The 14770-nt window shown below is 45.5% G+C and overlaps 4 protein-coding genes across 11 annotated transcripts; 1 reads left to right on the top strand and 3 right to left on the bottom strand.

The window, feature by feature from the left end:
* Window positions 1–2396: 2396 nt before the first annotated feature.
* Window positions 2397–7354, top strand: H257_05452 (hypothetical protein). Of its 8 annotated transcripts, XM_009830342.1 has the most exons (12): window positions 2397–2571; window positions 2621–2774; window positions 2832–2929; window positions 2983–3197; window positions 3245–3504; window positions 3909–3984; window positions 4068–4215; window positions 4268–4372; window positions 4464–4569; window positions 4629–4810; window positions 6205–6713; window positions 7063–7354. In XM_009830342.1, the coding sequence occupies exons 1-12, from the start codon at window positions 2484–2486 to the stop codon at window positions 7261–7263; spliced, it is 2142 nt and encodes a 713-aa protein (XP_009828644.1). In that variant the 5' UTR covers window positions 2397–2483; the 3' UTR covers window positions 7264–7354. The 8 variants fall into 8 exon arrangements, with proteins under 8 accessions (XP_009828644.1, XP_009828646.1, XP_009828645.1 ...); XM_009830344.1 differs by having other exon boundaries at window positions 2832–3197; XM_009830343.1 differs by having other exon boundaries at window positions 2621–3197.
* A 1641-nt stretch (window positions 7355–8995) lies between these two features.
* On the bottom strand, window positions 8996–9403 carry H257_05453 (hypothetical protein; the record flags this gene model as incomplete). Its single annotated transcript, XM_009830350.1, has 1 exon — window positions 8996–9403. The coding sequence occupies one exon, from the start codon at window positions 9401–9403 to the stop codon at window positions 8996–8998; it is 408 nt and encodes a 135-aa protein (XP_009828652.1).
* A 127-nt stretch (window positions 9404–9530) lies between these two features.
* Window positions 9531–11548, bottom strand: H257_05454 (hypothetical protein; the record flags this gene model as incomplete). The annotated part of the gene is made up of 4 exons (XM_009830351.1): window positions 9531–9744; window positions 10228–10305; window positions 10504–10565; window positions 11273–11548. The coding sequence occupies 4 exons, from the start codon at window positions 11546–11548 to the stop codon at window positions 9531–9533; spliced, it is 630 nt and encodes a 209-aa protein (XP_009828653.1).
* A 575-nt stretch (window positions 11549–12123) lies between these two features.
* On the bottom strand, window positions 12124–13549 carry H257_05455 (hypothetical protein). Its single transcript, XM_009830352.1, has one exon. The coding sequence runs from the start codon at window positions 13530–13532 to the stop codon at window positions 12165–12167; it is 1368 nt and encodes a 455-aa protein (XP_009828654.1). The 5' UTR covers window positions 13533–13549; the 3' UTR covers window positions 12124–12164.
* Window positions 13550–14770: the final 1221 nt, after the last annotated feature.

A 14770-nucleotide genomic window follows, 5' to 3' on the forward strand; every position in this document is an offset into this window, starting at 1 on the left:
GTGTCTGTCTCTTTTTGGAATTCGCAAGGCAGGTCACCTTGCGAATTCAAAATTGTCCAAATTGTCCAATCAGATGCCGTGAAATCACGAAATTCGCTGCGTAGATTCATCACACCCTGTTGCGATACATTCTACTCCTGTGATGGCGGTTGATGCAAGGAGCATTGAGATAATTATGTAGACTGTGTATGAGAGCAAGATCATGTGATGTGGTAGTGGCAGTCGCAGTGCGTCGGCGGACGATCGTCGTCGGTCGTGGTCCCCGGACTCGGTCAATTCGAACAGGTGTAGACTTCAGTAACATACCACCTGCCTGTTAAACCAATGAATGTGGTCATCCCTCATTCCACCATCAGTCCGTGTCGGTGCCGTACACCTCCCTACTGGAGTAGTCACGTGGTTGCGCGGGCGGGTGGCGCAAGACGTCTTGATGTCACCCATCGCAAGTGCTGAAGCCGCCACTTCAGCACTTGTGATGGGTTCCTACTGTACCACGACGTCTTGCGCCATCGCATTGGCCCACCAGAGCCGTCACGGCATTGCGACCCAACCGAGGCCTCAACATAATGTTAGCTGTAAGGGAAGAACCACATTGGATATAGTCGGAGTGAACTCATCAGTGCACAATTCTCTCGAGCAGCATCACACAAAGCTCTACAAAATTCAAACAGTTCAAAATTGTAACCTCTCTGCCAGTATTATAGCCAATCGTGTGTAAGAAGCAAGGTGTGATGGACTCTAATTGGATATTAAAAAGGAGCAAGGGCTCACCTTGTGAATTCCATTAACAAGTCAACTAATCGAGCAAAGGAGTGTGATTGGCTAAAACAATGAAGGTTGAATTTTGATTGGTTAAAAAAGTTTGGTAATGCATTGCAGTCACAAAGATACCTCTTCAACTTAGTTATATATGAAATTTCGGAAGGTCCGGCGATTGTTTGGCGGTTCATTCAAACAAATGCCAGCCAGAGGAAATTTTGAGTAGAACACAATAGTAACGTAGAATGCCAATTGTTGCAATACAACTTTTTTGGTTTTTCGGAGAATGGTCATAATTCTTGATTGAAGCATAATCGTTTTTGAATCCCGACGTGCCCTAAATTGTAGACAATTTTCGGGGAATTCCACCAATTATCAACGCGCAATGTATTTCCCAAAATTGAGCTGCATACAGCTCTTCATATATACAATACGTCAACAATTGGTGTGCCAATTGTTGACGTAATGTTTTAACCTTTGGTGTTGTATGGCTACTAGTATACATATTCAGAGGGTTTTTTCTGTGATTGGCGCTTTTCTAATTTAGGGATCAGCGATTGGCTTAGTTTTATACGTCATTAATTGGCACATACGCGTTTGCATCTACCATTAGCTGTGGACGTAATCATTCGAAGTTTGCATTTGTACTGAGATTAAGAATAGAGATCCGTTTTGTACTTACCCAACGAATATACTCCAAGTTCAGTCGTGATCCAGCAGTGATGATAACGTACATATCACTAACATACAAGAGATACATATGACGATGAATAGACGTGCTAGACACAACTCTTCGCATGAACGTGAACGTTTTACTATTAATAGTACGTACGTATACTAGTATGCATGTACTCAATAGTGAAAGGGGAGAGGGTTCTGACTCGACCCTAAGTTATGTTCGCTTCCTGATAACGATGCCAAGGACATGAGGAAACCTGGGACACACCCAGTGACGGCCATGAGTGTGTTCTTTTCCGACTTAGATCAGGTGTACAGTGATCTGTAAGTCGACGCGCTCCCAATTGACAGCCGAAAGAACTGGACATGAGATTATATACCTGATTACAAGTATGTAAGCTCGCTTTCGATCAGGGGGAAGTGCAACTGGATGTCCCACAGTCACACACACAAGTTCAGAATCTCTGGATTTCCTGGTCGCGACGACGGACGCGGCGATGGATGAGCGAGCGAGCATGAAGACGACGTTGGAAGTATGTAGCAGTTCCTTCACCTGACTCGAGTGATAGTTGTGCACTGTTTGGGCACATGACCCTGTCGACAACAACTCGTACCACGACATTCATGTGTAATATGAAATACCTGTGCAAATCAATACAAACCCCTATATTCGTAGCTCCAACTACAATTAAGAAGACTTGTGACATTCAACGTTCCTCGACTGTGAACAAAACGTCGCAGCTGCTTCTGCATCATTCCCATCATCGCACACGCGTTGACAATGTCGCAGGCATATACATACATACAACGAGCAACTGTTTGAATACGGCAGTTTCGCACATTGTGTCCATAGTTGTAGAAGGGGTGCCAAATAGCTAGGTCCTCGGAAACTTTATATTTTATTTTATTTCGATCCAACTGTACCTTCCACCGTGCATTTTTTTTTGGACAGGCCACAGATTTATATAATTTGGAAAAGAAACCAACTCCAGATTGAGCTCAGCAGCGTTACACTTGAAGAGGACCAAACTCCGTCGGCACAACTGATGGATCTTGCCATGGACGGAGCCATGACGCAACCGCCATCGACACATCTGCGCCGCTTCTTGCAAGGAGGGTCGTCCTTCGATGGAAGTACGTGTGCCTGTCTCTCTATCACGTCATGAGATCATGTGTTGTGCAGGCCTCGCGGTGTACATTTACATCTTTATCGGGGCGATGGTGTTTGTGGGTATGCTAAGTCTCCTTGCGTACTGCTACCACCAGCGCCGTATCGCGCGGTACTTGGAGACGGACAACATGAACAACAACATGCAGCGCCATTCTCTCATCGACAGGTAGACCAACGCGGCGTCTATCCCACATGCATGTGGTATTTAACACGTCATCCGTAGCTTCCTCGAAGCCGGCGAATCGGAGTGGCAGTGTTCGGTCTGCTATCATGAAAACCACCCGGCGAAGCGCGAATGCCTTCTCTGCGGCACACCTCAAAGTACGCGCGTCGATTCGATTATTCCATGTATGTCATCTTGTCGTGTTGTCTAGTCGTGTTGGAGCAGGCGGCGGTGGGCACGCCGCGGTATCACTTTGGGGACCACGACACACCGTTGGACCCGCTCCAAGCCGCTCGGCAGCGGTCATTCCACGTGCGTCGACTGAACGAGATGCAGGAGAACATGCACTTGAACCAGCGGCAGCGCGGCGCCCGTCGACGGAACCTGTGGAAGCGCGAGAAAGGCGACGACGGGCAAATGCGATGGGTAAACCAACCAACCCCCCTCCATCTATATGATGAATATCGCCGTAGGTTCGCATCGAAGACTGCAAGCCCCGCGTAAGCATCCTCACGAGCGCGAATCCGCCGCCGCCCGAGGAGTACCTCTTTGACATGCACGCCCGCACATCGTTCTCGTCGCACACAGAGTCCACCGTCGAGACCGAGCTCATGCTCACGCCGTCCGCGGCGGCGTCGGCCCGCCAACTCCTCCGTGGAAGTACGCGCAAAACGGCCAAGATCACCAAACGCACGGACACGTCGGAAACGCTCATGGCTCAAGACTCTGTCGGGTACGGTGTTCATGGAGTTGTTTTTCATATCGTTCTTTTATACGAATGATGGTCATATACGAATGATGGTCATAAACATCCCAATTGTGTGTTCTTCAACGAGATTTTGGAAGAAGTGACTGTTGATATCGCAGTGGATTTGTTCGTTAAATTCATGGTGTGAATATGTTCTTATAATCCGAAATATGGGCTTTGGACTCTCTCGGCGACGTTCTTTTAATCGACTGGACGTTCTTTTAATATCTCGGAGGCGTTCTTTTACTCTGCTAGGCGTTCTTTTAATATCTCGGAAGTGTTCTTTTACTCGACTGGGTGTTCTTTTAATATATCAGAGGCGTTCTTTTACTCTGCTGGATGTAGTTTAAATATCTCGGAGGCGTTCTTTTTTGTAATGTACCGAGTAGGTTTGTACGCAACACGGACGACTTGGGCCTTGTGTCGTGGGTCCCCGCCGACACGATTCGCATGTCGGAGGCCCTGGTACGTCAAATATATATATTTCTCGCTCTTGATCGAAATCCAAAGTATTAATAATATATTTATATATATATATATATTTACAGATAATCGACACGGAAGAGTTTCCTCGGGCGTCGTCTGTCATCGACTTTGAAAGTGTCGCGGCGCTGCCGTTTCGTCACAAGGTGCGCTGGTTCTTGCAAGAGCTGGACAAGGTGGCGGTGCCGTGGGAGGAGGGCCATCTTCTCTTAAGTACGTACTCGTAAAAATATATATATATTGAAATATTCTTTTAAAAATATAGAAATCCGACGCGATGCCGTGTTGGAAGAATCGATGCATTTGCTCATGTTGATTCCCGCGGCGGACATTCGACAGCGCCTTCGCATTGAGTTTATCGACGAGCCAGGTCCGTCTATATATTTTAGAAATATAGAATTTTAGAAATATATATTACTATTTATTCAATATATGATGATATAAATTCTCGATATTTGTAGGCTTGGATGCTGGGGGATTGCTGCGGGAATGGGTCCTCTTGCTCTGCGAACGGTTGTTTGACGGGTCGTACGGGTTGTTTCAGTCGAGTCATGTGGAAAATTTCGGGTAAATCGAATATTTATTGATTCGTAAGAATATATATTTATATATATATATTGACCTAGGTACTGGATCAACACCAACTCGGCGCAATTGAAACCAGATCACTTGAAGTGCTTTGAGTTTATTGGGCGGCTGATTGCCAAGTGCCTTCTCGAAGGCCAGCTGCTCACTGTGCATTTCTCACTGCCTCTGCTCAAGCACATCTTGGGCGTGCCCATTTCATTTAGCGACTTGGAGTTTTTAGGTACTACTATTATCCTATTTCATCGTACCACGTCGGTTAACTTTATATTCCTATTAATATTATTCAAATAATAATATCATCGTGTCGACGACAAATGGGGCAAATAAAAGGCCCCGTATGTATCCATGTTCTTGTGCGTCGTGTTTTCATAAAAAATACGTGTTTTATTATTATAATTATGAATATTATGATGATGAAAATATAATATTTTTGTTTATATTGTCCAATGCCGTGGTATCCATGTTCTTGTGCGTCGTGTTTTCATAAAAAATACGTGTTTTATTATTATTATTCATATTATGATTATGAAAATATAATATTTTTGTTTGATCGTGTTTATATTGTCCAATGTCGTGGTATCCATGCCTATTGTGCTTTCGAGTGAAATTTCATTGTGTGGTGGGTTCTCGTTGGAATTTAAATCGATTGGATTGGCTACGTCAGATGCGCTCAAAATTATTAGCCAATCAAAACCTACTCCATGAAATTCAACACCCAATCAGATCGATTGTGGTTCGGTTTGCGCGATTATTCGTCGATTGCACCAAATTTGTATATCAAATCGACAATAATAATATATTATTAATATTATGCACATAGTCGTCATTTTGATATTTTTTCCATGTCGTTGTGTAGACGAAGACTTGTGCAAAAATGCCAACTGGTTGCGCGACCACTCGGACGTGGACACCTTGAGTTTGGATTTTACAGTTCAGTCATTTGATGCAAATGGCAAGGCTCTGCCGCCCATCGAGTTGGTTCCTGGCGGCGGCGGCATCGCCGTCACGGACGCCAACAAGGACGAGTATTTGGTCGCCCTGCTCAAGTACCACATGTTTGATTCGACGACAAATGGGGCAAATAAAAGGCCCCGTATGTATCCATGTTCTTGTGCGTCGTGTTTTCATAAAAAATACGTGTTTTATTATTATAATTATGAATATTATGATGATGAAAATATAATATTTTTGTTTATATTGTCCAATGCCGTGGTATCCATGTTCTTGTGCGTCGTGTTTTCATAAAAAATACGTGTTTTATTATTATTATTCATATTATGATTATGAAAATATAATATTTTTGTTTGATCGTGTTTATATTGTCCAATGTCGTGGTATCCATGCCTATTGTCCTTTCGAGTGAAATTTCATTGTGTGGTGGGTTCTCGTTGGAATTTAAATCGATTGGATTGGCTACGTCAGATGCGCTCAAAATTATTAGCCAATCAAAACCTACTCCATGAAATTCAACACCCAATCAGATCGATTGTGGTTCGGTTTGCGCGATTATTCGTCGATTGCACCAAATTTGTATATCAAATCGACAATAATAATATATTATTAATATTATGCACATAGTCGTCATTTTGATATTTTTTCCATGTCGTTGTGTAGACGAAGACTTGTGCAAAAATGCCAACTGGTTGCGCGACCACTCGGACGTGGACACCTTGAGTTTGGATTTTACAGTTCAGTCATTTGATGCAAATGGCAAGGCTCTGCCGCCCATCGAGTTGGTTCCTGGCGGCGGCGGCATCGCCGTCACGGACGCCAACAAGGACGAGTATTTGGTCGCCCTGCTCAAGTACCACATGTTTGATTCTGTCCACGAGCAAGTGGCGGCGCTGCTGAAAGGCATCTTTGATGTGCTCCCGCGGAACCTCCTCGCGGCATTCGACTACCAGGAGCTGGAGCTGCTCATCTGCGGCGTGCCCAAAATCGACGTGGACGACTGGAAGCGGCACACGGACGTCAAGTTCGCGGACTTCGACCACCCGTCGAAAGCCGAGCACAAGGTAATTGACTGGTTTTGGGCGATTGTGGCCGAGTTTTCACAAGATCAGCGCGCGCGGCTGCTCCAGTTTGTCACGGGCACGTCGCGGGTGCCAGTGGAAGGCTTCAAGGTACATATACATTAAAGTAGTTGCTCTAGGACGATGATATCATTATATTGTGTTTGTTTTGCCCAAAAGGTGGTAGACTTTTTTGCCAAATCTATCGATTCTTTGATTAGATCGTCCAGGTTGACACTAATTTCAGTCACATTCACGACGAATTCGATGTTTGGTCGAATGTGAGTGGATGATTTGATTGGTCACTTGATTAGTGTTGTGCGTTTTGATTGGTCGATATATCGATTGACTTCTGCCGATTTGGTGATTCTGCTCATTCGATGAACCACTCCAAATACCAATCGACTTGACATATAATATATATATAATATGTGATATATATATTGATATGTGTCTGTAGGGATTGCTTAGCAACGACGGACGTGTGCGCCGATTCGGCATCCAGATGGTCGGGCGGGGCATCCCCCCCACGGGACTGTACCCGAAAGCCCACACGTGCTTTAACCGCATCGACGTGCCCCTGTACACGTCCAAGGAGGAAGTGGCCACGTACTTGACGCTTGTGATCAATATGGAAATCACAGGATTCACCATGCAATAGAGTGTAGTTAGTCGAGATGGGAACTATTAATAGTGTGATTGTGTATACTACCAGTAAAGAGAGAAATCAACACAATGACGTTCGACTGGTTAACTGGTTGGGTAGTAACAAGTTGCACTGGGCATCTAATCGTTTCGAGCATTAAACGAATATAAAACAACGAAATAGATCGGTATTTTTACCGTAGGTGCACTCGAAATCATATCTCGAACATCAAAGTTTCATAGGTTTCGTCGATATTAATAGAGTGATTTTGCACCCGGAATTTCAACCAATGTAAAATTCCTTCAACCTCATAGTTTTGAGGCCCAAATACGAGAACGTAATGTGTAGAATGTGTTCAAATGATCGCCAAGCGGCGTTGATTGGTCGAGTTATTTCATGGCTGATTGGTTTTAAAATGCAAACAAATGCTAACGAATGTTCGACGCACCCTTGCAATATTCCGGCCAATCGGATCATCAAAATTGAAACATGTCTAAGAGTTTTACTGTTAGTCCTTTGAATATCGGATCATCAAAATTGAAACATGTCTAAGAGTTTTACTGTTAGTCCTTTGAATATCATTTGTCGAAACAAGAACATTATTTCATTCATTGTATCATGGCGTGAATACATATTTTTGAAATAACACTTCCAAACGTTGTTAACGTTGTGCGAAGTTATTCTAGTTTTATCCTGGCTCATCACTAATACATGATGCAAACTCGTTTTACAGCTCCTATTGCAACAAAGATTCAACTTTTGGACGGAGTTGAAGTATGGACGAAACGTTGAAGTACAGGGACAACAAACAGTATACTTTATTCAAGTCAATGCATTGAAGTCGATATTTTCATAACAGTATACTTTATTCAAGCCAATGCATTGAAGTCGATATTTTCATAACAGTACACTTTATTCAAGCCAATACATTGAAGTCGATATTTTTACTTGAACAAAGTATACTGTTGCCCCTATACTTCAACGTTTCGTCCATACTTCAACTCCGTCCAAAAGTTGAAACTGTCGCGCGCAGAACTCATTTTTCGTTTTACGTCAAGGTACGCACCCTGGATGGACGCGCGGAGGCCATGGGCAACATGGGCGTTGGTATGTGAAGACATCCGTGTGCCAAATTAAACAGACACATGGCCAATTATATCAGGCACACCGCCAAATATATCGGGCATACAAATATATCGGGCGTTCGTCCAACTTAGGTGTAGTACGTTGGCGAACACGCGAGTGGAGCTGATCGTTTAGCTCCACTCGCGTGTTCACCTACTACGTCTAGTATCATAGAGATCGCTATAACTTATACATGGCCCATAGGGCTGCTCAAATATAACAAGGTAGCTTTGTTGGCTATATTTGCTTCCAAATGGTATACTCTTGTCAGTAACGGATTGCCGTTCCAATAGCCGCTGAACACATTTAATAACATCCCTAATATCCAAAAGACCACCAGATTTCCAAAATGCTATCATTTATGGAGTAATTCACATAATATTTTGTTAGTATTAGCAATTTACCGGTCAATATTCTTGGAGATACTCTAAAGTCGAAAGATGTCGGGTTATTTCGAATAATGTATCCGAAATATATCTTGTTTTGCATCTATCAACTCTACGACGAATCTTTCATGTTATTTTAGCCGCCCTTGGTCGTTTTCGCAGTTTGAACGGCTTGAAACAATTCCGATTTGGAGTAGAAGTCGATCCACTCGCGTACAATCTTGACGGGCACTCGTTCAATGCTCAGGTACATAATCACAACGTCTGGGTTCGTCTGCAAGTGTGCGGCAAACTAACTTGAGAAACGACTCCATGGACGAAAGCAGCGCCTCGCGCTTGGCCATAAGACTGTCCATCGCCAGTCGGAGCTCCTCGGCGCGCACGTCGGTGGCTTTGAGTCGCTTGCAAGTGTCTTCCCCCATGTCTCCTCCGAAACTTCGTTTCAAAGATAGACACTTTACGCTACTTTCCAGTTGCTCCACAGGTCGCTCGACATATGCTCCTTCGATCGAGAAGCTGCGATCGCCTTCCATGTCGGCGTCGTGGCTCCACAAGGCAGCAACTGCCGCCTCGCCGCCCTCCATCAAAGCGGCCGATTGCCGTGTCCTCGCTTGCTTGAGCCCCGCAATGTACCACTTGGCCATGTTTCCAAACACGCCGGTGTAATACTCCTTCAATGCTGTTGCCAATTTGTCAAAACAGAGTTCTGGCGTAGTTGTCGTACGGGACAAACGATCCGTCAGCGTTCTGCATACCGGTGGCCACGGACAGTTAGGCCACACACGTCGAGTGGTGGTTGATCCTGGTGACCAGCACCCAGTACGTCCACTCGCGCTTCAAGCCAGCCAAGTCAGGGCACTTGATCTGGTCGTCGTCGTTGGTGATGGACATCAGACAGTACTCGTTGTGACCGTCGAATTCCAGTGTCGAACTGCACTGGTTTGACGGACCGTTGGCCTTGACGCTAGAGGTCGAACGCAGCTGACTGACCGCCATACTCCGTCCAACCCGTTGGTGGGGCGGGTTTCTGGCCTCGTGTGCTCTGAAGCGGTCCTTGCGTCAAATGGAAGCTGCACCAAGTGTTTAGGGTGCGTCTGGTAACCGGAAATATTACAATATTCAGGCTCCAAACTCCATTTTGGGACCGAATTCGATTAATCTGATCAAAATTGAAACATGTCTTGCTGGAAGCAGTTTAACCCAAATCCAATAATTCCACGTGGGATTTACTCGTTGAAGAGTTACAAAATGGACCTTTAAGGTAGTGCATCAATCTTCCGAACGGCATGAATCTTCCGAACGATTCGAGTTTTATCCAATCAGATTACTCTAATTTGGCGTAAACATCACTGATTGGTAGTGATAATATTCATGGCAGTGATTATATACTTGGAGTTCAAACGAAAACCCAACCAATTATAATCACGCCAAACTAAATTAATACGAAGTAATGATTAGCAGCATATACTTGACTGTGGGTACGGCGTCGAGCTCGTGGCCGTTGCCTCGGTCGAAGGCGATTGCCATCGCTTCGACGTTTGTTGACCTTTCCAAACCAACGGTGAGCAGTAAGACCCCCAATTGGTTCAAAATTGATTTCGTACCTGTGGTGTGTAGCCGATGTCGTTGCCTCGTATGTTCTCTCGCATGTACATGTAAAAAGCGAATTGAATCAAGGACGCCGTTGGCACGGGATCCTGGATCAAGACAAGGGAAGGGGTATGCGAAGACATTCTGTTCTTACCTGCGAAGCCGGTTGTGCGCAAACGCGTCAAGACGAACGGCGAGTGGCATTCCATCGAGGACCTTCATGCGGCCCCAGCGAAATGGCAAAAGCGGAAGTGAATTTATTTACTCGTTGTTTTTAAATTTCATCCAAATTTAATCAATACAGCTGTGAATCCAGTGGAGAATGATAGTATTATATTGAATCGAATTTTAATTCGTATTATAATTCAATATATACAAATCTCCTCATGTTTGAAACCGTTCGGGGAATATGTGCACGTTAAAATTCATCATGCTTTTGTTTCGTCATATTAATTTGCCTACAAATATCAAATCATGCCAAATCGCAATTGCTTCCTATGTAAAATATAGCCCTTGAATTATATTCTCTTTCTATGCTAAAAGCTCAATATAATAAAATGGTAATCGCAAGCACTCAGACTTTAAAAATTCGACAAAATCTGCTTCAAAAACCGTTCGGATGATTGATGCGTTACCTTACCTCCACTTTGAAAATGGCATTTTGGGTTAATCCCATTTTCCGAGAAAATGGAAAAATATTTTCGAAATGTTACCAGACGCACCCTTACAGTGTATGGTAGGTCGACGCCATTTCACTGAGGTACTCGGCATTCGGATTGTTGTACAGATCAGCCACCACTCGGTTCACATGCACGGGGATAAGTCAAGTGAAATTGGAGATGGGGTGCAATACGCGTGAACGACGTTTTGCAAGAGAGCTTGTACCCCCCCCTGATGCTCGAACAACGTTGGATTGGTGCTACATCTCGAAGTTGGTGGAGAAGGTCCGACCAGATGGGGAGTTTGTCTCCTGTCATGGCAAGGAGGTGTCGCAGCATGGAAGTCACAGCTGTCACAATCGCCGCCTTAACTTTCTTGATCGCAGCGTCGAGATCCCGGAATTTGAGGAAGACTTGCCGGATGGGTGCGATCATGGCCTCAATCTCGCTGAGCGACGTCAGCAGATCCTTGCCTCGTTGGACTTCGGCGTGTCCAAGGCCGCTGACTTCGCCTTGAAGGTCTTGTAGGACGTGGTTCATGCAGTTCTGTAAAATAATAAAGTCGAATTTTGGTTGGTGTTGAAGAGATGAAAACTATGAAATCTTATGCTGCATTGGAAAATGAAGGAAGCTATATTGTGCTTTCGAGTGAAATTTCGTGTTGTGGTTTCTCGTTGGAATTTAAATCGATTTGATTAGCTACTTTAGATGAGCTCAAAATTATTAGCCAATCAATACCTTCTAAATGAAATTCAACCAATCAGATCGATTGTGGATCGGTTTGGTTGGCGCGATTCGATTGCACCCCCTCCCCAAATTTGTAGTTATCAAATCGACAATATTGGAGTAATGTTAGGCGCCTTCAATTTCGTCAAAGCGCTTTCGCCCAAACGTACGGTAACTGTAAATTTCTGACCGAAAACTCTCAAATACACTACTTTTGGTAATCCCCATTTCCTATGAAAATGTGAGTGAAACCTCATCAATACTACCGGTAACGTTACTTGGAAGTATAGATCAAATACTATTATGCGCATTGGCCTAAATCCAATTTCGAATATATCGACTTGACAATAACAATTGCTCCCAAATCAGGGGATGTTATTGGCACGGTAGAGTGTGAAAGGTGGTATAATTAGAGTGTTGTGGCCGTGAGTTACACGAGCACGACGACAAACAAGGCCAACAACTTCAACCACGATCCTGTGACCCCAGCATTCGTAGCAGGGGACGAGGCATTGGAGGTGCCGGCATCCCCGGATTGGGGGCTATTGGGAGACGCCGGGGCACCGGGGGACTTGGGGGCGTCCGCGGAGGCGGGGGGGCGGTACTGCTTGACCAGGGGCGGGATGCCCGCGGCTTCTTTCGGCTTGGGCACGCAATCCGGATCGGGGGACGTGCACACTTCGCACACTTGGGCGAGGAGCTTCCGGCGGCATCCATAGGCGGCATTGGCGCATCGGGGGCTGATTTCCCAGCACTTGGGGTTATCTGCAGTCAATTTCACGACCTCGGGGAACGGTTTGAATATGTTGGCGTCGCCCTTGGCTTCTTTCACAAGCGCGGCGTACATGTCGATCATTTTCGCCGAACGTTCTTGGTTGGCAGTGACGTTAAGCGGGTCGTTCCAAAACTGCACGATGCTGTTGTTTGGGTCGGCAAAATCGAATTCGATGCCACCACGTTTGCAAAAGTCAGTCCGGTCTTTGAACGTTTCGACCGAGCCTTCCTTGACTGGCATGCTCGTGATCCCCACGAGGTCGTCGATGCTGATGTACCCCAGCACTTCGAACGAATATGTGCAGAGCTCGCCGTCGGGGAGGACGCCGCGCGGACACATGCCGCCCTTTTGCTTGGCCGCGCAGGTTGGATCAGTTTGCTTTTCTTGAAATGGTTTCAAGTAGCACGAGCCAGGGTACGAGAACCAGTAGTTATCGGGGTAGTTGGCCCGGTCGTGCTTGGTGCGGGGCTCGCCGCCAACGTACGGCCCGAGGTTGGGCTGCCGGTTGTACCCTCCGAACTGCAGGCACTCGTCCGGCGGGTTGGGCTCGACTTTGGGCGTGCACTTGCCGTTGTCCATTGCAACAAAGCGGCCATAACCAGGCGCCAACCCTCCGTCCAAGTCGTACTCGGCGGTGGCAAAGTACGGGTTGGCATACGTGATGTCGTAGAACCAAATGTACGACATGTTGGTCTTGCGCATGCAGCCTTGATCCACGTCGCGCGAGATGCCCTCGGTCTGCACGTAGAACAGCGCGCCTTCGACGCTGGCAGTGTTGACCGTGTCCAAGGAAGCGCTCCACTTGTCTTCGAACTTTTGGCTCAGCTTGGGAAAGTTGGACACCCAAACGCTGTTGGCAGCGTTCCATTCAGGCTTGGAGCTTTGCACACGAGCTTGGATGGACCGTACTGGCTTGGGCAGCCAGGCCACGGGAGTGGGTATCGGTGTGTATGTAGGTGGAGGTGCGGCGGCACCCGCCAACGCCGACAAGACCAGACACACTGGATGGCTGAAGAAGCCCATCGTAGTGTGAAGATGGTGGAGAATTGAGAAATGGCCCAAAATCCTTGGACTGTAGCATTGAAGTCGTACGTATAGTTCCCTTAAATCGTCTGAACTGCAACTTCGCATTGTCAAAAAGCAAAATATAGTCAAAATTCCACTCTAATCAGTTGAGTTTTGCAATGTGGACAATAACATGTGACGATTCTGGGGAAATTGTGACGGCCATCAGGTTCGACTTTTTAGCGTGTGTCATGGGTTGTGAAGCTGGAATGGTAATGTGCACATGCAATCCGTTCACATGGCACCACATGGACTAGTAGAGAGCGTATATCTACAGCATCTATGTCGTACTTCACATAAGTTTACAGCAACCCAACCGCCGCTTGGTATATAAGGCACGGTTGAGCTTAGCTTATTTCGCAACTCGACGTTACCTAGGAGTGTGGAGAAGTTGCAGTGGATTGTTATTCGTCATTGCTGACGGGTTGACGTCCAATACAGTAACATCATAATCATGTCGTGTTGTGAATGTGCAACTCCATCGATCGATTCTTTGTGCTGACTTTTGTATGTATTCACACTCTCATTCGATGTTGACTGTGAATTGATCGAAGAGTGGATTTGATTGGCCATTTGATTAGTCTTCTGGATGTTGATTGATCGATCGATTGGGCACCCCACTCCAATTTCGAATCGACAATAATACTAACGTTACGTAGTACTTGTGAGTTCGTTCTTCAAGGCAAAGTGTGTACTACAGTAAAATATATTCAACAATTCCATCGAGTTGAGCCACTATCACACCGTGGGCTCTAACATTCCAGTTTTATCGCATACTTAGCAGGAGGCTGCGGGAACAGGCGATAGTTAGTAGCAACGAGAATTCCATGAACCTTGCCAACACAACATAATGTTCCATCACGCTTCAAGTATAGCTAGAAGCATCTATCACTGGGATCGGCGCGGTTTGTCGTCTGACGTCGCCGAAGCATCTTTGTTGCTGTCCGCCGAACGCCGCACCTCGTTGTCCAGCTCGTCGACGTCGAACATTTCGACAATTCGGCGGTTTCGTACTTTCTCGCACAAACACAGTTAATTTTTTGAATGACATTTCAAAGTTATATTATTACATTATAACTTAACAAAGTTAACCTAAGTTAACGTTAACTTTGTCATAATTTATGACAAACATTGTTAACCATCCGAGAAAGTACATGACTTCGACTAACGATTTCTTAGCAATGGTTGGGCGATAT

The sequence above is a fragment of the Aphanomyces astaci genome, assembly GCF_000520075.1.
Source record: "Aphanomyces astaci strain APO3 unplaced genomic scaffold supercont1.10, whole genome shotgun sequence".
Taxonomy (NCBI): Eukaryota; Oomycota; class Saprolegniomycetes; order Saprolegniales; family Verrucalvaceae; genus Aphanomyces; species Aphanomyces astaci.